The following is a 22,161-nucleotide window of genomic DNA, read 5'->3' as shown; positions in this document are numbered from 1 at the left end:
GAGAGATAGCATTAGGAGATATACCTAATGTAAATGACGAGTTAATGGGTGCAGCACACCAACATGGCACATGTATACATATGTAACAAACCTGCACGTTGTGCACATGTACCCTAGAACTTAAAGTATAATAAAAAAAAATACAAAAATTAGCTGGACGTGGTGGCACACACCTGTAATCCTAGCTGCTCAGGAGGCTGAGGCAGGAGAATTGCTTAAACCCTGGAGGTGGAGGTTGTTGTGAGTGGATATTGCGCCACTGCACTCCAGCCTGGGCGACAGAGTGAGACTCCATCTCAAAAAAAAAAAAAAAGAGGTATTAATACGATCAAAACATTGGAAAATGGTAGTAGGTTTTTGTTTTCACCCATTTTGATGAACAGTTTTCTAGTTCTACTCATGAAGATGAGGCAAGACTCCTACCTTCCCTAGTTCTGGCACTTGTACTATATTATCGATTTTAAGATTCTAAATGGATGAATAGGGATCACCTAATTCATGACAGGAGCTGTGATGAAATGTGAAGAACGCTATGTTAACTGAAATCTCGAAGTCCACATACGGTAGAATTAGCAACATCAGAGGGAAGAACGTCTGTGAACCAAGTTAGAGTGTTTACTGTACCAGTGGAGACTTGTTGAATCTTTATTAGCTATATGCAACAAAACTATACATACTGTTAAAAATTTATGCTTGAGAAAAAAATTGTGTGCTACTTTTCAGAAAAAACAAGGAGAGAAATGACAGCCAAAGGTTCTACAGGAATGGAAATTCTGCTGTCAACATTAGAGGTAAATCAGTGACACACTTTAATTATGTAACTACTAATGCCAAGCGATACTGAAGAACAAAAAGCCTATGTGTGTGTGTATAAATACACACAGAAACACATACACACGTACATACATACACATACATGTACACACGTGTGTATATATGTATATATGTAACAATTTTTATTTTAGAGGTAAACCAGTGAATAGAAGTTTGTTTTAGGTTTTTAAAATACTATTTGGAATGGTGGTATAAATATTCTAATATGTATTAGGTGACTATTGAAGTATATTTCCCTTATGCAATTATAATGATAACTGTAAATTATAATCCTAACATGCTATTCTAGTTGGTAATAGAAAATAAAGAATTAGCTGGAAATAAATCTTTAGCTTAAAACAAATGATTGACATTGAAAATTATCGTTTATTGTTTTAGCTGATATACATTTGTGATTTTACTACACATATTGGTTAACTATATTATATTGATGATAATTGAATTTCTATGCCAGTGTAAAGTTTTGGGTGGACCAACAGGATGTATTCAGAATCAGGATTCTGTATTTTGTTCAGTTGCAATGTTAAGAACAAGAAATGAATTCATGTTCTTCAATAGGAGGTCTTAGCATCATAAAGATGTCATTTCTCCCTAGACTGATCTGTTACTTCAGAGCAATCTCAATAAAAGTTACCAACGTTTTTTCTTTTTTTTACCAAATTTTTTAACCAACATTTTACCAAATTTTTTTTCTTTTCTTTTTTTTTTTTGAGATGGAGTCTTACTCTGTCGCCCAAGCTGGAGTGCAGTGGCACAATCTCGGCTCAGTGCAACCTCCGCCTCCCAGCTTTGAGTGATTCTCTGCCTCAGCATCCCAAGTAGCTGGGATTATAGGTGCACACCACCATGCCCGGCTAATTTTTGTAGTTTTAGGAGAGATGAGGTTTCACCATGTTGACCAGGCTGGTCTTGAACTCCTGACCTCAGGTGATCCACCTGCCTTGGCCTCCCAAAGTGCTGGGATTACGGGTGTGAGCCACTGTGCCCGGCCTAACAGTTTTGTTTTTAAAGTCCAAATGGGGAGACATAATCAGCAAAATATAAAGCACATTTCTGAGAATGAAGATAAGTGAGAAAGGACTATACCCGTTACATATCAAAGAACATTAGATGTCTTCAGTAATTAAAATAGTTTGGAAATTATGCATGAGTAATAGATAGACTACTACTATAGTGTAACAGAATAGAAAATCCAAAAACAAAATGCATATAGGAATTTAGTATTATTTATTAAAGGTAGCATTTCAGATCAGTGAGGAATAGAGTGGTAGCTGTCTGGAAGAATATAACATTGAATCCTGACTTCCTGCATTCCACACCCAAATAAATTCCATATGAAGCAAATATTTAAGCATGGAAAATGGAATAATAATACTAGAGAAAGAGAGAGGAATTTTAAAATAACCTTACAACAAAGAAGGCTTTTTTAAGTATGAAAAAATAGAAACTATAAAAGATTGATAGATACAACTATATTAACAAAAGGATGTAGAAAAAAAGTAGAAAAAAACACCATGGATACTTGGAAAACTGAGGAAAAGTATTTTGGCTTATATAATTTCTTTGACATGTAAAGAATTTCTTCAGTTAAAGGCCGGGTGTGATGGCTCAAGCCTGTAATGCCAGCTCTTTGGGAGACCCAGACGGGCGGATCACAAGGTCAGGAGATTGAGACCATCCTGACCGGTAAAACCTGGTCTCTACTAAAACCCCGTCTCTACTAAAAAAAAAAAAAAAAAAAAAAAAAATTAGCTGGGCGTGGTGGCGGGTGCCTATAGTCCCAGCTACTCAGGAGGCTGAGGCAGGAGAATGGTGTGAACCCGGGAGGCGGAGCTTGCAGTGAGCTGAGATCGCACCACTGCACTCCAGCCTGGGCATCAGAGAGAGACTCCATCTCAAAAAAAAAATTCATTTAGGAAGGGAAGAAAAACCCCTCAAAAACCATGTAAAGGCTTTGCACAGTTCTCAGAAAAAGAAACACAGATGTCACTTGAGATTGAGCATTACTTTTAATAAGATAAATAAAACCAAAGTACAATGTTTAAACATTTTCACTTATGAGATAGGTTGTCCAAACTTGGAGAAATAGTCACACCTCTGCATTGCTAATGGGAGTATAAATTATTTCATAGAGAGCAGCTTGCTAATATCTATTAAAATAAAGGTCCATATTCTTTGAACTTGAAATTGTAGGCATTTACCTTACTATACAGATGTTCTTTACCATGTGTAAATATATATCGTTAGTTAAATTTGAAACTTTTAATAGCAAAATATTAAAAGCAACCTAAATATTTCATGGGTAGATGACTGGTTACATAAACAATGGTGATATAGACATATAATGGAATATATCCTGTAGCCCTCAAAAAGAAGAAGCTCTTTATCTATCGATATGTAAAATATCAAGGTGCAAAATAGTACCTATAGAGCAATACTATTTGGAGAAACAAACCTGTATGCACATGTATATATTTACATGGATTTCTTTTATATGTGCATATTATCTTTGGCAGAATGCAAAAGAAATTGATAACATGATCGTCTTCTGAGAGGGCAGCTAGGTATTTGAGTAGTCACCAGACATACATTGTAGTGCCATTTACATTTTGATTCATTTACTGTTTATTATCTGTTTGGCAGAAAGATGAGGAATTCAAATGACAGATTGATTCTTCTTGTAGTAATGTCGATATTAAGCAAGTAATAACTAAAAATGATTTGTAAAAATTCTTAAAGGCAGAAGGAAACAGACTGAAATGATAAAAGAATAGTGAAAACCTGAATACATTTGTTCCTAAAGAAATTGGAAAGGTCATTTGTAAAATATGGGTAGTTCCCAATGGATTCAAAAGTTTGGGAATCAAAAGTTTACAATGTTTTAATAAAACAAACTATTTATTTCAGAACACAAAAGATCTTCAAACTACACTTAATATCTTAAGCATTCTTGTTGAGCTGGTGTCAGCTGGTAAGTTTTTGTTTCTTTGGTCTAATTTCTGTTTCTAAACAGTGATCAACAATGTATCATATTCACTTTATTTGGAATTTTCTGATACTCTCATAGAGGCTATTCTGAGTATTGGAATTTAGAAACTGAAATGTCGTACTTTGTTGTTGTTGCTTTGTTTTTGGTATCTTTTCAAGTATCCCTCAGACTACCCCACAGCCATGTATTTCACAGCCTTGAACCTAGAGTTTCAGCATGATTTGTGTTTACCCTTTGTGTTCTATTTTCTAAATAAATGAGATTAAACAAAATATGTTGATGGTATTTGTTTGATTTTATTGATTGATTGAGATGGAGTTTTGCTTTTGTCGCCCAGGCTTGAGTGCAGTGGTGCCATCTCTGCCCACTGCCACCTCTGCCTCCTGGGTTCAAGAGATTCTCCTGCTTCAAACTCCAAGTAGCTGGGATTATAGGTGTGTGCCATGATGCCCGGCTAATTTTTGTATTTTTAGCTGAGACGGGGTTTCACCATGTTGGCCAGGCTGGTCTTGAACTCCTGACCTCAGGTGAATCCGCCTGTCTCGGCCTCCCTAAGTGCTGTGATTACAGGCGTGAGCTACTGCGCCCGGCCGTATTTGTTTGATTTTAGAAGTCATTCTAAAATCATCAGTTTTAACCATTTCTTGAATGCTAACAAGTTATGATACCTAATATGGGAGGATTTGCTGTTTCAAATTTTTTTGTTTTAATTGTTAGGTGGAGGTCGAAGAGTGAGTTTCTTAGTCACCAAAGGTGGTTCTCAAATACTGTTGCAGTTACTTATGAACGCCAGCAAAGAATCTCCCCCACATGAGGACTTAATGGTACAGATTCATTCTATTCTTGCAAAGATTGGACCAAAAGGTAAGGGATTTCATTTGTATGATTGTTGAATCTAGAACTATTTTTGTAACATGATTCTCTCACCTTGTAACCACTCAGTTTTTAAAAATGTTATTTTAAATTTCTATGGATACATAGTAATTGTACATGTTTATGGGGGTACACCAGTGATATTTTGATACAAATGTGTCTGTAATGATCAAATCTGGGTACATGGTGTATCCATCACCTCTTACATTCATTATTTCTTTGTGTTGGGATCATTCCAAATCTTCTTTTATAGCTATTTTGAAATATATAGTAAATTATTATTAGCTATAGTTGCCCACTGTGTTACCACTGGATGTTATTCCTTCTATCGAAATGTATTTTTGTATCCATTAACAAACTCATCTTTATCTCTCGCTCCCCATTACCCTTGGCAGCCTCTGATAACTATTCACTCCTTTTATGAGATCAATTTTTTTAGCTTCCACGTATGAAAGAGAACATTGATATTTATCTTTCTGTGCCTGCCTTGTTTCACTTGACCTAATGTCCTCCAGTTCCATCCATGTTGCTGCAAATGACAGGATTTCATTCTTTTTTTGTGGTTGAATAATATTCCATTGTGTAAATAAACCACATTTTCTTTATATATTCATTCATTGATGGACACCTAGGTTGATTCCATACCTTGGCTTTTGTGAATAGTGCAGCAGTAAACATGGGAATGCAGATAGTCTTCAGTATACTTATTTCCTTCCATTTGGATATATACCCAACAGTAGGATTGCTAGATCATCTGGTAATTCTATTTTCAGTTTTTTGGAGAACCCCCATACTGTTTTCCATAGTGGTTGTACTAACTTAGATTCTTGCAAACAGTGTATGGGTGTTCCCCTTACCCCTTATCCTCACCAGCATTTACTATTTTCTGTCTTCTTGATAACAGCTGTTTTAACTGGGATGAGGTGATCTCTCATTATGGTTTTGATTTGCATTTCCCTAATGATTAGTAATGTTGAGCATTTTTATCTATACCCATTGCCCATTTATATGTTTTCTTTTGAGAATATTTATTCAGATCTTTTGCCCATTTAAAAAATCCTTTCTCTTTTTTTTTTTTTTTTTTTTTTTTGCTGTTATTTGAGCTCCTTATATATTCTGGTTATTAATCCCCTGTCAGATGAGTAGTCTGTAAGTGTGTCCTCCCATTCTGTAAGTTATCTCTTCACTTTGTTGATTGTTTCCTTTGCTGTTCAGAAGCTTTTTAGCTTGAGGTAATCTCATTTGTCAATTTTCGCTGTGGTTACCTATGCTTTCCAGGTCTTACTAAATAAATTTTTACCCAGACTAATGTCCAGAAGCATTTCTCCAATGTTTTCTTATGGAGAGTACTTAATTTTAAAATCTAAAATGCTACAGCTTTTCTTAGATTTAGTAATGAAATGCTTTTTTTTTTAATTTTTATTTTGACAGTCTCACTGTATTGCCAGGCTGGAGTGCAGTGGTGTGATCTGGGCTTACTGCAACCTCCGCCTCCTGGGTTCAAGCGATTCTCCTGCCTCAGCCTCCCGAGTAGCTGAGACTACAGGCGCGTGCCACCATGCCCGTCTCATTTTTTGTAGTTTTAGTAGAGACGGGGTTTCACCATGTTGGCCAGGATGGTCTCAAATTCCAGACCTCATGATCTGCCCATCTTGGACTCCCAAAGTGCTGGGATTACAGGCGTGAGCCACCACACCTGGCCGAAATGCTTTTTTATGGTTAACTAGTGACCTGCAAGAACTGAGAATCCAAAATTTATGAGGAATTCTATTGCATGTGGTAGACAAAAGAAAAATTTTTGGGTCACAAATGTGTCTTGGAGTGTGTATGTGCCCTCTCAATGTGTTTCTAAAGGATACATGCAATATGGGTATTGTTGAGGCTAGAAGGAAGGAGTATGGATGGGAATGTTTTGAAGAACATGGAGGTAAAATATGTCACTGCTTACTTTAATAGTCATATTTGTGCTGCATAGTGTGAATGCTCAGGAAACTTACAATCTTACTTAAGAAGACAAAAATAGAAAAATTATGAGACCAGTTATTACAACTGTAAGACACGTGAAATATTAAAAAATGCAAATTGGGAAAAATAGGATATAGAACAAAGGAAGAAGTTGATTGAGTTTAGGTTAACTAAGGAAGGCACCCTTTGACTAGGACTTAAGTTCAGTTGTCTCCTTGCACAAAGATTAAAGTAATTCCTTAAATTATTAGAATTGTGTTTTAAGAGTTTTGCCTTTAGCCGGGCACAGTGGCTCATGCCTGTAAAATCCCAGCACTTTGAGAGGCCGAGGCGGGCGGATCACGAGGTCAGGAGTTTGAGGCCAGCCTGGTCAGCATACTGAAACCCCATCTCTACTAAAAATACAAAAAATTATCTGGGCATGGTGGTGCACACCTGTAATCCCAGCTACTCAGGAGGCTGAGGCAGGAGAATTGCTTGAACCTGGGAGGTGGAGGTTGCAGTGAGCTGAGATTGTGCCACCGCACTCCTCTGTCTCAAAAAGAAAAAAAAGAGTTTTGCCTTTGCCTGTGGCATACATGTGAGTTTTAAACTTTTGAGTATTTGGCTAAAATGCTTATTGGAAAAAATGAGGATGCATGTGTACATAGTTTGTGTATTTATTAACATACATATTTCTAGCCTGTCTTTATGTATTGTATAAGTAATTAGTAGTTTTTATAGGTGTTGTTTTAAAGAAAGGAACCCTGAGGTGACTTTAATTTTCCGGGTGTATTAGAAGCTTTAAGACTTAAAGATGTATTTGGTTTATTTAAGGAATATGTTAGCTGTCTCTTATTTTCTTTAGCTCTTGTATTTAAGATCTAAAGACTCCCTTTTGAGATTTTGTAGAAAAATGAAAAGAAAAAATAAGAAACCATAATTTGGCAGAAAATGGTTAAAACCCCTGATTTATGATGAGTATTGTTGTGCTTTCTCTTCTAATCAGAAACTAGAAAACCATAATTTGCAGGAAAAGGGTTAAAACCCCCCTGTTTATTGATGAGTATTGTGTGCTTCTCTTCTAATCAGAAACTAGGTTGTCTTCTACTTTTCATGGAAATTAAAAGATATGGATTTTTAAAATAGTCTATTAATATACCTTTTAAGTTTTAGTTCATCTTTATTTTCTTTTATATATTCTTTTAAATTTGGGCTATTTCCTTTATGGTTTGCCCTAGTTTCCCATGTTTATGTCATTCAAGGACATTATATGGTAATTTTTTGAGTGTTTTTTCTATTCTTTTATTTTCTAGTGAGGTAAGATAATTTTCCCTCAGGAATTTTGAGTTATTTTGATTTAAAATTCTTTGTTTGCTGGTCCTATTTACTTTAAGTCTTTTTTTTTTTTTGAGACGGAGTCTTGCTCAGTCGCCCGGGCTGGAGTGCAGTGGCGCGATCTTGGCCCACTACAAGCTCCGCCTCCTGGGTTCACGCCATTCTCCTGCCTCAGCCTCCCGAGTAGCTGGGACTATAGGCGCCCGCCGCCACACCTGGCTAATTTTTTTTGTATTTTTAGTACAGATGGGGTTTTACCATGTTAGCCAGGATGGTCTCGATCTCCTGACCTCGTGATCCGCCTGCCTCGGCCTCCCAAAGTGCTGGGATTACAGGTGTGAGCCACTGCACCCAATCTTAAGTCTTTTTTAAAATTCATTTTTATTTGTATTTTTATATAGTGAAGGAGTACAAGCGCAGATTTCTTACATGCGTGTACTGTGTAGTGGGGAAGTCTGGGCATTTAATGTACCCATAACCTGAATAGTGAACATTGTAGCTAACAGGTAATTTTTCAACTTTCACCCCTGACCCACCCTGCCACTGTTTGTATCTCCAATGTCTACTATAAATCTTAACATTCTTAGGTTCTTCTTATTTAAAATTTTTTTTACTGTTTTAATCTCTTCATAAGAATAAAAATTAAGAACATCTTTTCTTCCCTTTCTGTGTTAAGAATTATTTCCCTTTAGAAATTTATTTGGTAATGTTTGCCAGATTATTTTCTACATAAGCTGTTCATTTTTTAAATTAATTTTTATTTTTTTACAAGTCAGAAAGGAATATGGTTCATATTAAGTAAGTACTGCTGTAATGGACATTTAGATTTTGTTCCTGTTGACTCTCTGATGGTGTTCTGGGAAATGTGTTGAACTGGACAAATGTATACGTATAGTAGAGCAGTTCATTTTTTTTTTATGACAGTCTAAGTGTTGGGCTACTCTGGCCTCCATCCTCCTGCCCTATCCCCCTGTGTTTCTTGGTACGTTCTTTCAACTAATGTTTTAAAATAAAAGGGATGTTTTATTTTAAAAATAATACAAATAAGGATTATAGTTTTATTATTTTCAGGCCAACTTTATATTTCATAATATTAATTCACAATATAAATTTAAAATTTACATCACTGATTTGTAATATCATCGTTTCATTCAAAACTTACATGTGGGCCAGGCACAGTGGCTCACGCCTGTAATCTCAGCACTTTGGGAGGCCAAGGCGGGTGGATCACTTGAGGTCAGGAGTTTGAGACCAGCCTGGCCAACGTGGCGAAAGCCCGTCTCTACTAAAAATCCAAAAATTAACCCAATGTGGTGGTGGGTACCTGTAATCCCAGCTACTCAGGAGGCAGAGGCAGAGGCAGGAGAATTGCTTCAACTTGGGAAGCAGAGGTTGCAGTGAGCTGAGATGGAGCCACTGCACTCCAGCCTGGATGACAGAGCAAGACTCTGTCTCAAAAAAAAAAAAAAAAAAAAAAGAAAAGAAAAGTTATACGTGAATAAATTGTCTTTTTTTTTTTAAACAGATAAAAAATTTGGAGTAAAGGCTAGAATTAATGGGGCTCTGAATATAACCCTGAATTTGGTCAAGCAGAATTTGCAGAATCATCGCTTGGTTCTACCTTGCCTTCAGCTTTTAAGAGTATATTCTGCCAACTGTGAGTATTTAAGTGGCTTTTAGTTGACTCAGTGTTGTAAAGTTACACAAAAAGAATTTTAAAGTATTGTGATTCTGTAAACCTCTGAAATTTGTGAAAAAGGAAAGAGAAGATTTAATATGGCTCATTTTAACTCTTGACTCCAACCACAACAAAAGTGATGTGGGGTAAGGTTAAGTTGGGCCGTGCATGGTGGCTCATGCCTGTAATCCTAGCACTTTGGGAGGCCAAGGCGGGCGAATCACCTGAGGTCAGGAGTTCAAGACCAGCATGGCGAAACCCCGTCTCTATTAAAAATACAAAAATCAGCCGGGCATGGTGGTGGGCGCCTATAATCCTGACTATTCGGGAAGCTGAGGTAGGAGAATCGTTTGAACCTAGGAAGTGGAGGTTGCAATGAGTCGAGATTGTGCCATTGAACTCCAGCCTGGGTGACAGAGCAAGATTCCATTTCAACAACAACAACAGCAACAAAAGAAGAAAATTAAGTTGATAAAACCTTGAACATTCTAACTAATTTCCCCAGTTTATAAAGGATAGGAGTGGGGAGGTTGGGTAGGCAGCCTGTATGTGGAAGAATATGAGGGTATTGGCCGCTGGAAAAACTCCTGCGCCTCTTTGGACTGTCACAGATGAGAGGAAAGCAGAAAAGGAAGGGATGCAGTAGCATGGTCACCTGGAGCTAATTCTCTTCAGCAATCAATAGGGAAGTAGCAGAACTGAAAATAACTAGTATGGGAACCTCTGAGGAAGCTAGAGAGAAGAGAGATCACAGAGAGATAGACTCAGATAAAATGTCTTCCAGAACATACACTCTCACTAACATGAGGTTCCACACTATGAGGTGTGGATTTTTTTTCTATTCTCTGATTGCAGAATTGAAGTGCTTAATGAAAGAACCTAAGATTGAATTGCAGAATATATGTTATTGCAGAATATCATTGCAAAATAATGATAGAGTGCTAGATATGTGTGTATATTGCATATATACATATATGTAATATAGAAACATACGTAAGCTTACGTATATGTCTCTGTGTGTGTATATCAGTACCTTTAAAATATGGCTAAAGGTGTGCTCTGTGGAAAACAGCTTAGAACACTTAAATAACACGTAATTAAAAAGAACATAAGGAAATAAATGAATTAGATACCTAACCAATGAAGTTAAGAACAGAGAAATAAACACCAGGAAAGTCAAGAAATGAAATAGTAAAGGGAAAATGAAAAATATGCATTAGAAAATAGAAAAGCAGTTGATTAAAAAAAAAAACCACTGTATTGGATTAAAAATAAAATAGGCTGTTACAGTGGCACATGGCTGTAATCCCAGCACTTTGGAAGCTAGGCAGAAGGACCACTCGAGGCCAGGAGTTTGCAACCAGCCCAAGCAACATAGTGAGGTGCCATTTCTACAAAAAATGGAAAAAATTGGCTGGTTGTGGTGATGTGTGCCTGCAGTCTCCGCTACTCAGGAGGCTAAAGTGGGAGGATTTCTTGAGCCCAGGAGGTTGAGGCTGCAGTGAGCCAAGACTGCACCACTGCACTCCAGCTTGGGCAACACAGCAAGACACTATCTCAAAAAAAACAACAATGCAACAAAACCCCCCAAATGTAAAAAATATAACAACCAAACTACCAAACACTCCAGTCAAGGTAAAAGGAATACAGTAGAGACATGAAATTAGAAGGGATAATGGAGTAATAAACAGATACGAGAAAATTAAGATCATCCTACGAAATACTAGGAGCTACATTTTTGGTGGCATTTTATTGGATTAACCAGTAGAAGGATAGCAAATGGCTTATCTATAATTTAAAAATTGTTTATTAAACAATTTTCTTTTAGAGACAGGGTCTTGCTATATATCTCAGACTGGCTTTGAACTCCTGGCCTTAAGCAGTCCTCCTGCTTCAGCCTCCCAAGCAGCTGGGACTACAGGCACATGCCACTGTGCCTGGTTCTACAATATATTTAATAACATTTGTTCAGAATTAAAAATGTTAAGCACAGTTTTCTGGTTAGGTAATTATTTGCATATTCCATATTAAACACTGAAATTGTTTCATCTTTTTCCCTGCTACTCTTGCTTTAATTAAAGTCCTCATTACCTGTTACCTAGACCATAGCCTCCTAATATGTCTTTCAAAACCAGCTTCCCCAGAGTTCTTTGAATTCTGACCTGTTTATTTAAAATGCACATCTGATTTGTTGTTCCTTTTGGGTGATTCCCCATAGTCAAAAGAATTAACAACTTCTACGGCCCTTCATAATTTGTTTCTCACCTTCTTTTTCCACCTCATCTTCCTATTTGTGTATCTTTGTTTGATACTCTGTGTTTAACAATATGTAACTGCTCACATGGTGATGTTCATTGTCTTCGTTCTGTTGTTTGTATCATTCCTGTGTCCAGAGCCACATCTACCGTTTTACCTCAACTCCTGTCCTAGCTAATACCTACTCACTTTTAAAGACTGAGCCTAGGCATCATTTTCTCCAGAAATGTCTGTGTCTCACTCTGAATTAGGAACTTCTCAGTGGTGTAATCCAAATAGTCTACAATTCTTAATCAATTTTGAAAGTAATTTAGTAATTATTTGTTTATTGTTTCTGTCATTCTCTCTACACTTTGTTCTTTGAGGTCAGAGACTATTCTTGTTTTGGAATCCCCATAACCTGGTGTTCAGTGAGGTTCACTAAATTTATTAGAGAAGTATGGAGTAACTGAAGAATTTTTTTATAATAGTTTTTTTTTTTTTTTTTGCATATAACTTGTTTCAGAATTTCCCTGCACTTTCCATAACAAAGCAAAAACAAAAAACACTATTTCTTCATGTGGTTAGCTTAGATGGACTTTAAGAGTGCCTTGAGTTGACATTTACTAAACAATTTGTATATGTTTTTAGCTATGTATCACTAAGTATACACATTTTTGGTTGTCAAAGCTTAAAATAATTTCGCATCTCTTTCTCCCTCTCTCAGCTGTGAATTCAGTATCCTTAGGGAAAAATGGAGTTGTGGAACTGATGTTTAAAATCATTGGACCATTTAGTAAGAAGAATTCCAGTCTTATAAAGTGAGTAAATGTTTTGAATGTAAACATAGGTATAACCTTTGTTACTCTGGGCCTCATTATCTTGATATGTACAATGAGCAGGTTGAATTAAATTGTCTCCAGGGTTATTTCATTTCTTAGTTCTTAATGATTTTATCATGATAAAGATTTTCTTTAGTATAAAATTTGATCTTCACAAATATATCAAAACTGGACAGTTTTGAATTATTGAATATAATGTTTATAGTAACTGAGACTGAACATTTCTAGATACAGTAAAAGGAAAAAAAAATTATCTATAGAGTATTCATTCAGAAACATTTATTGAGTGCCTACTATATTTCTCACCCAATTTTACAATCTTGTAATGACTTCTTAATTCTTATGAATACCTGAACAATCTTAAATTGATGTATTTCTATTTTGTCAAAATCACGTCATTCTTTTCCCCATCCATAGATGTGTGTGTTTATATATACATATGTATGTATGTATATATGTATGCATTTTTATTCATTCCTAGGCCTTTCAGCCTCCAGAAAATGAAAGCCATGGTCTCCAATTTATTGGTTAAAGTTTAATTATTTTCTTAAACCATTTGTAGAGGTCTTTCTTTTTTTTTTTTTTTCTTTTTTTTGAGACGGGAGCTCGCTCTGTCACCCAGAGCTGGAGTGCTGTGGCCTGGATCTCAGCTCACTGCAAGCTCCGCCTCCTGGGCTTTCGCCATTCTCCTGACCTCAGCCTCCGGGTAGCCTGGGACTACAGGCGCCCCCACGTCGCCCGGCTAGTTTGTTTGTAGTTTTTAGTAGAGACGGGTTTCACCGTGTTAGCCAGGATGGTTTCGATCTCCTGACCTCGTTGATCCTGCCCGTCTCGGGCCTCCCAAAGTGCGGGATTTACAGAGCTTGAGCCACCGCGCCCGGCTAGAGGTCTTTCTTTAAATTTTTTTTTATTGTGGAATTTAAAAAATATACATAAAATAGAGTTTATATTATATTAAACTAATTATATTGAGTTATATTAATTACTTATTGTGTTTAACGATTCTGCACATTCCACCATTTTTGTTTCATTTATTTCCACTCCACACTTTTGTTTGTTTGTTTTTCCTGGGGTACTTTTAAGAAATCTGAGGTATTTTATATGTATATAAATGTGTGTGTATTTCTATAAGCAGATCCTAGATATTTTCTCTTGGATTATTTTCTTTGAATATTATTTATTTTCTAAATACCTCAGTATATAATTCTACTAAATAAGGACTTAACAATAACCAGAATACTACAATCATAGCCAATAAAATTATTAATTTCTTTCTTTTTTTTTTTTTGAGATGGAGTCTCACTCTGTTGCCCAGGCTGGAGTGCAGTGGCATGATCATGGCTCACTGTAGCCTCAAATTCCTAGGCTCAAGTGATCCTCCACCTCTCTCTCCTGATACTTTCTTAATACAATGTAAAATCTAGTCTGTGTTTGGTTTTCATCAGTTGTTTCAAAATAGCCCTTTTTTAGTTGGTTTGTTTGACTCAGAATCTAAACAAGATACATACATTATTCTTCATTATATTTAGGAAATTTCCACACCCACACAAATGTAGAGAGGATAAGATAATGAACTCTGATGTACCTATTACCCAGTTTTACTGTCAAAAATCTGTCATTTTAATTTCATTTTCCTTTTCTGTTTTTCTTTTTTCCAAGCATATTTTAAAGCAGATATCAGCCATTATATCTGGTATTTTCTGATTATGTAGGAAATGCCTTTTTTTTTTTTTTTACAGTTGGCTTGCTTGTTCAGGGTCTCAATTAAGTCTATACGTTATATTTGATTGTTATGTCTCATAATCTTGTGAAATCAAAAAAAGTCTTCCTATTTTTTGGTTTCGTTTTATGTGATGAAGGACTTGAGTGATAGGTCTTTTAAAATGTCCCATGTTCTGGCTTACATTGACTATATCCTGGAGTAACTTAACATATGAGTATATCCCTTACATTTTCTATATACTGATAAAACTGTGGCTTGATTAGATTTGGGATTTTGGTTTGTTTTTTTCTGGTCAAAAATATTTCATAGGTGGAGCTGGCAACTTTGTTTTATGTCACTTAAGATCATTGAGTTGAGGTGATCTATGCGTTAGAAATGTCCCCATCCACTTTTCAGTTAGTGATTTAGCAGTCATTCATGACATTGCCTATATCTGTTATTTCATTAGTGGTTAGAAAATAATAACTTATCTAATTTTATTTCTTTCCTGTGTTTATTTGCTGTGAATCTTTTGTAATGCAGAACTTGTCCACATGAACTATTTGATTAGATTTTACTCTTAAATAGGCTTCAGGACATTTCCAGTGTTTTTACCCCTTCTTAATAAGGGTCAAATATTTTAAAATATTTTGGGAACTTACTTGCACATATAATTATTTATTAAATATCATTTGGTGGGATGACAGCATAGTTACAGCTGCGTAAGAATTATACACAATCCCAGACTATCTGATGAAATGTAACAAAGCAAACAAAATGTATCACAATAAGTAACACAGAATATTAGCGTCTTATGGTGGTTTAGAGTGGGCTCTGCAGGCAGACGGACTTGGATTTGCATGTTAGCTCTATCATTTACTGTCCCTAGGATGCAAGTAAGTTACTTAATTTATTATGCCCCAGTTTCCTGTCTGTAACATGGTAATAATATTAGCACCTCTATTATAAGATTGTAATGAAATGATTCCTATAATTAGCACAATGCCTGTAGTAATGTAATACAGTTTAGGTAAGCAATGTAGTAGTGTGTGTATGAATGATTCCTAGGTAACACTAAAAGTACATTCTTTATGCTTTCATTTATATGCTGTTTTCCCCTTTAATCAGTATGGCATTTTAAAATTTATTTTTTGTATAATGTCCATGATCTCCTACTTAAGATGTACTTTATGCTCTATTATAACCAAGTTATCAAATCTAATATAAAATGTTCCCAGGGGAAATGAAATGGAGCATTTCAAAAGGATCTTTATAATATACTACATAGGGTATATCCAAAACCTTATAGAAATCAGTAGATCTAAAACATCAGAGAAAAGATGAATTATTCATTATTTTCTATTTCTACTTTAAAAGAAAACCTATCTTTTACTTTATTTTACTTTAAAAGAACAAGCCATTCATTGACCAAACTTGCTATATCTTGATCTCTTATCATTTTAGTAATCTGAGGGTCTCTCCTCTAATTAACTAAAAACCTCAGACATCTAGAACTTTCTGTTGTATTTCTTCCTCCCTTTAAACAATGCTCCACATTTAATGGGAAGAAGATTGAGGAAGAGTTATATTTGAAGGCTTATGCTTCCTCTCCTTTTAAATTTTAGGTTTTGGATTTAAAGCTATTAATCTAGAAGGAAGCAACTCAGGAGGTTATTTTAACTGTATCTTTTTGAGTTTCCCCATAAGTTTGGAAGTCATTGCAAGGACTGCCCTACAACTGAAAGTAGATGTCACTTCATTAGTACCTGGGGACTTAAGCTTTTTTCCTTCACATCTCCTAAATCTAAGCCACAGACTACTTTTTGAATTATTGTTGCTTGTAGTATTCTTTGTGATATGAAGACTGGAAAAATATATGAGGAAGTATAAATTATTTATACTGAGAAATTTTAATTAATATAATACAAACTATGCATTTCAATAAATCTAATATTTTACAGTTCTTTTGGAACAATTTACTCTGACTTATAAATGTTACAGAATTTCAGCAATTTCTTTGTGGTAAAGTTCTAAAATAACTCTTAAATAACATTTGATGAAAATTTACAGATGACTTTGCACCAAACTTGACTATATCTTTTAATCTACTGGAAATAAGAAACAAACACAATGGGCACTGCCATCCGAAAGAACTGGGTTCATATCCCAGCTTTCCAGTGTTGAAAAATAAACATCAACAGAAAAAAAATGTTCTACTTCAGGATTAGAAACTGTCAGAAGCACTTTTATTTGGTTTAAACAGTTGTAAACAACTGCCAGTAGGGAGAGTTTCTGAAAGTACACTAAGATTTTTACAATGTTGAATAAAGAATTAGCTGTAGAAAGGAAAGTCTTGTGAGTTCATTGTAAGTGATTGCATGTAAGTTATTGTATTAGTTTTCTAGGGCTCTCATAACAAAGTCCACACCCTGAGTGGCTCAAAACAACAGACATTTATTGTTTTATAGTTCCAGAGCCTAGAAGTCCAAAATCAACCTGTCAGCAGGGCTGTGCCCCCTCTGAAACCTGTAAGGGAGCATCCTTGCTTCTTCCTAGCTTCTGGTGGTTTGCTGGCAATCTTGGGTGTTCCTAGGCTTGCAGCCGTAGCATTTTGGTTTTTACCTCCCTCAACACGTGGCACTCTCCTCTTTTGTGTCTGTCTTTGCATTGTCTTCTCTCTCCTTATAACACCACCAGTCTGTTGTATTAAGGGCCCACCTACTCCAGTATGATCTTGCCTTAACTAGTTATATTTGCAATGACCATGTTTTCCAATAAGGTCATATTTGGAGTATTGGAGATTGGGACTTCAGCATATCTCTTTGGTCGTAATTCACCCCATAACAGTGATTTAACTGCATGTACTTAGCAGTAAGCACAATTTGTGATCTTTCACTGTGTTCTGTGTTAGCTGTGTCTTAACTTTGCATAGTTTGCATAGTCTTTCACAAAACTTGACTTCTATGTATATACGTAGAAGTTAATGTTTTTGATGGATCATGGTAGTCTCTAATAAAAGTTGACAAAGAAGCCTTCTTAGTAATGGTAAGAAACATACTACATTGAATGGTAACTGGAGTCTGCTACTTACTGTAGATAATACATGTAATGCAGTGAGTCTTGAGACCTTCTTAACATGATTAATCAGCAGATTGTTTAGTGCCTTGGGGAGGAAATATTTTGTCTCAGCTTTCTTAATCACTTTTTAAATAGAAGGGATTTATAACATGTAGAAAGTAAACAGAGTAACCGTAGGAAGAGGGGTTTACTTAGTTTCTCTTATATTACATTGACTTGTTTTTAGAAATACATTTCTGAGATGTAGTTGACATGAGAAAATCTATACATTCAAAGTGTACAATCTGACGAGAATGAACATATAGGCTGGGCTAAAGCCTTTAGGCTTGGTAGGCACAGGACTTCTAGGGTCCCATAAAATGTCTTAATTTCTTTAAAATCATATAAAAAATGAACTTTTAGGCTGAAGAAAGTGTTTTCCTTTGTGATATTAGTGCATTCATCTTTATACCAACACCAACATGGTTGTAAAATGAATTTTAAATACTTTTTAGAAGGGAGGGGCCTATGAAGGCAAAGAAGTCATCTGGAGCCCATGAAAATCGTAATGTGATCCTGGATATATGGCTAAACTTGTGAAAAACTGTCACCACATCAAACTAACATCTCCATCACCCCCAGAGCTTTATTGTGCCCCTTGGTAGTTCTTCCCTTGCGTCTCTCCTTTGGCCCTAGCGGTTATGGCTGTGCTTTCTATTACTGTAGATTTGGTTACATGTAAGTTCAGGAATTTTATATAAATGGAATCATAGTGTGTGTACTCTTTTTCGTGGTGGGGTGGATCTGGCTTCTTCCATGTATCATGATTATAGATTCACTTATGTTGCACGTATCAAAAATTTATTCCTTTTTATTGTTGAGTAGTAGTCACAATTATATGGCTGTATTGTAATTTGTTTATCCATTCACCTACTAATGGACATTTGGGTTGTTTTTAGTTTTTGACTGTTACAAATATATATAAAGCTGCTGTGACTGTTTATTGGGATATATAAGCATTCACAGACTTTTTATGGTCATATATTTTTTATTTCTGCTGAATAGATATCTAGGAGTGGAATGGCTGGATCAGTTGGTACCTTTTCAAAAAAACTGCATTTCTGCAGTATGTTAAATCTTTCCTCTGCTTGAACACGTGGAGTACTATTGTGATAAGTGTTTTAATGTTTTCTAATGTTTATGTCACATCTAGGTCTGTTTCAATTTTTTTTTTTTTCCATCATTGTGGGTCTTTTTTTCCTTGCTTTTTGCATACTTGATAATTTTTGAGTGCCAGTCATTGTGAATTTCACCTCGTTGAGTGCTGGATATTTTTGTATTTCTATATTCTTGAGGTTTGTTCTGGGTTGTGGTTAAGTTAGTTGGAAATAGTTTGATCTGTAAATGTCTTTTCACGTTTGTTAGAAGGGATCAAAGCACGGTTTAGGACTGATTATTCCCCACTACTGAGGCAGAATCCTTAGGAGCACTCTACTCAATGAATTATGAGGATTTCCAGTGTGATTGGTGGGAAGAGGCACAGTTCTCAGCCCTGTGTGAATACTGAATGTGGTTCTCCAGTCCTTTTGGATGGCTTTTCCCCGTCCTTAGTAGTTACTTCACACGCATGTGCTGATCACTACTTTGCTGACTATTCCAACACAACTCGCTGAAAATCCCTGAGCCATTCTTTTTGTACAGCACTCATTTTCTGATATTCTGCCCTGTGAACTCTACTTGACTTGACCTCCCTGGACCCTCTGTGTCCTCAATCAGGGAGTTCATGTGCTCAACTTTTGGGATCTGCCAGACTCTACCTAGGTTCCATCTCCCTGTGCCGTGGGTTGGTCACTTTCTCAAGGCGTAGTAAGCTGGGGCAATTGTAGGGCCCATCTCATTTTTGCCATTTCTGTGGATCTCTATCTTTCATTGCTTGATATCCAGTGTCTTAAATAGTCATTCCATCTTGTCCATAAAAAAAATTTACATCAAATGAGAGGATACATCCGGTTTCTGTTACTCCATCTTGTCTGGAAGTGAAAGTTCAGATAGCCTTCTCAAAGGGAGACTGACATTTCTGATTTCATAATTTCCTTTCTTAACAAGAGAATTACATTCTTCATTTTCTGTTACATTGAGATTTTATGTGGCCCTAGGCCTGTTATATTTCAGTTCTGTGGAACAAAATTGTTTTAAGAAGGAAACTAGAAAACATATATAAAGCACCTGTAACAGTGTCTGGCATTTGTCAGGTCTTGCTGAAGTAGTTTTCTTTTCCATTTTAGTTTTTATAAATCGCAGTCTTATATGGAATATTCATTTAGTTTTGTGTTTAATTTTGACGAATTTAAAAGCCATCCTTATTCTCATAGTTTTATATTCTCCTGTACATTTTATTGCATAAGTGTAAAAGTATGGAAAGTTTCTTACTGATAATTCAATGCAATGAAAATGTAATACAAAATTTTATAATGTTTATCTTTAACTCACCAACACTTCACATTGTTTTGAGGAAGTTACAGGTATGAATTTACTTATTATTTTACAAACATTATTATAAAGATTTACATGGTTGCTTTATTTTTGTCAGTAAATGAAAGTGTAGCCATTAAGAACTTCCTCTTACTGGGCATTTGTTGAGCACTTACTGTGTGCTTAGTCCTGGATTATTGTTTCAGATTTTGCTATGAACTTTACCTACCCATCTTAAGTCTTGTAATCTGTTATGCTCTTTACCTTTACCTACACCTAGTCATGCTACTTTCCTTTTACTGCTGATATATGCAACTTTTACTTTATTACCTCCTTTTTGTTTTTAATTTCTTGAGCAGTTTTTTCATGGGTGTGCTCTTTTATTACATTATGTAGATTGTAAAATTATCTGTGGAAGAGATAAGTTTGTTTTCTAATTTTATAACCATGAAGAACTTGCTACTGTGGTTATCAAGTAGGCATTCAACAAATGCTTAATGGTGAGTGAAATGATTGTTTGATAATATACATAATTTTAATGCAAATTAATTGTAATTGTTGATGTATTACCAAGAGGTACCATAATATGTGCCTTACATTTTAAAAATTACTAAAATTAAGTGCCATTAATTCAGTAACTGATTAAAAATAAGCGATTTGAATTATAGGTTTTCCATGGTGATATTATGTGTATTTTTACAGCTGATTAATGGCGGTTGATTTCACTGTGTGTGACTATTTGTGTTCAAATACAATTTAAATACTTTCGATTTTGGGGTGATTGCTTTGTCCTCTAAGGGACAGTAAGAGTTTTGAGATATTAGTTAGGCTTCTTATTCATCTTGGTGCGTCATAGCTGAAAAATAGTAAGGGCTTATACTTCTCCCCAACCTTCAAGTTCCAAAATATTTTTCCTTTGTTATGGCCTTAAATAGGAGGATATATACCTCGATAGAACGGAAATAACTTTGAAGTCAGAAAGTTACAATATCTATAGAATTTTGTTGTTATGAACTCGTGTTAAGATTTGTTTTTAATTCCTTTGCAAGTCACGGCGTATGATTTTTAATAGTGTGGTTCCTTTGTTAACTCTCAGGTCAGATACAGAGGCTGATGAATGATTCTGTTCATCTAACTTCTGGCAAAACTTAGACATTGTTAATTTCCTTCTTTTCTTTCTCAAAACATTTTTTTGGTTCCCATCTATTGATATTTCAATCTTTTTCATATCCAATTTTAAGCTGAAGAGAGAGATGCATACAGAGAAATACCATGTGTAATTAACTTAAACAAGAATAAACTTTGGAATAGATAATAGAATAATGACTTATTGAAAAAGATTGTATGATTTACTATTGTAGATTAATTTTACTAGTTTTGTTGTTGTTTGTGTTTTCTTGTTGTGTTGACAGGGTTGCTTTAGACACTCTTGCTGCATTGCTAAAATCAAGTAAGTTTTTACATACTAGAAATACTAGATACTATTTTTCTGAGAATTCTATTTACTATGTTAAAGAGACTGGAAATGTAGATTTAGACTATAGTAATAAAGCTAGCTTATAATATTCTAATGTCAAAATTGATTTTTCCTTTTAGCGTAGTTGCTATGCATCATAACTAATACCATATTATGTTTTTTGAGCTATAATTTATTTAGTACATTTGTATAATTTAGTCAAGCACATTGATTTCTTATTTCTCGGTAATTTAGATAACATTACGATCCATTAGTAGAGGAAAATATATAAGTATCATGTTTTGAAAGTAAAGCTAACGTGGTATTGAACTTTTACTCTAAGAAATATCTTTAACAACTACTATCTCTGATTTTGTAACTTAGAACCCTACAAATTTTATTTCTACCATAAATGTGAGTTTACATAACATTTAGAAAATGTGACAATATACATTTACAGCCTAATTCATTTACAAAATAAAACACTGTTTTCCTTATCAGAATTGAAGCATTGGAGTAGATATGGCTTATGCTTTTGGAGAGTAATTGTCTGTACTTATATATATTGTTTCTCTCCAAGATACTGAGTATCTTTATTTTAAATATTTTTTTATTGGGCTTCAGGGGTCTATTGGTTGATTAAATATTTTGCTTAATCACAGTAACATTTGGTCTTAACAATCTGTGTTGGTGGCTGGGTGACTTTTATATGTCCCCACCACACTCCACCCTCCACAAGGG

At 35.2% G+C, this 22,161-nt stretch overlaps 1 protein-coding gene across 1 annotated transcript in view; it reads left to right on the top strand.

The window, feature by feature from the left end:
• AGTPBP1 (ATP/GTP binding carboxypeptidase 1) overlaps positions 1-22,161 on the top strand; it is a 199,528-nt gene that overhangs the window by 61,130 nt on the left and 116,237 nt on the right. The window contains exons 3-8 of the mRNA XM_017859926.1: positions 724-791; positions 3,742-3,805; positions 4,541-4,687; positions 9,504-9,635; positions 12,619-12,712; positions 21,377-21,414. Coding sequence (XP_017715415.1) covers positions 724-791; positions 3,742-3,805; positions 4,541-4,687; positions 9,504-9,635; positions 12,619-12,712; positions 21,377-21,414 — 543 coding nt within the window. The remainder of the gene's footprint in view (positions 1-723; positions 792-3,741; positions 3,806-4,540; positions 4,688-9,503; positions 9,636-12,618; positions 12,713-21,376; positions 21,415-22,161) is intronic.

Source organism: Rhinopithecus bieti, unplaced genomic scaffold, assembly GCF_001698545.2.
Source record: "Rhinopithecus bieti isolate Rb0 unplaced genomic scaffold, ASM169854v2 scaffold_51345, whole genome shotgun sequence".
Classification (NCBI taxonomy): domain Eukaryota; kingdom Metazoa; phylum Chordata; class Mammalia; order Primates; family Cercopithecidae; genus Rhinopithecus; species Rhinopithecus bieti.
Note: the sequence above shows the minus strand (reverse complement) of the source record. Positions and strands in the feature narration are given on the sequence as shown.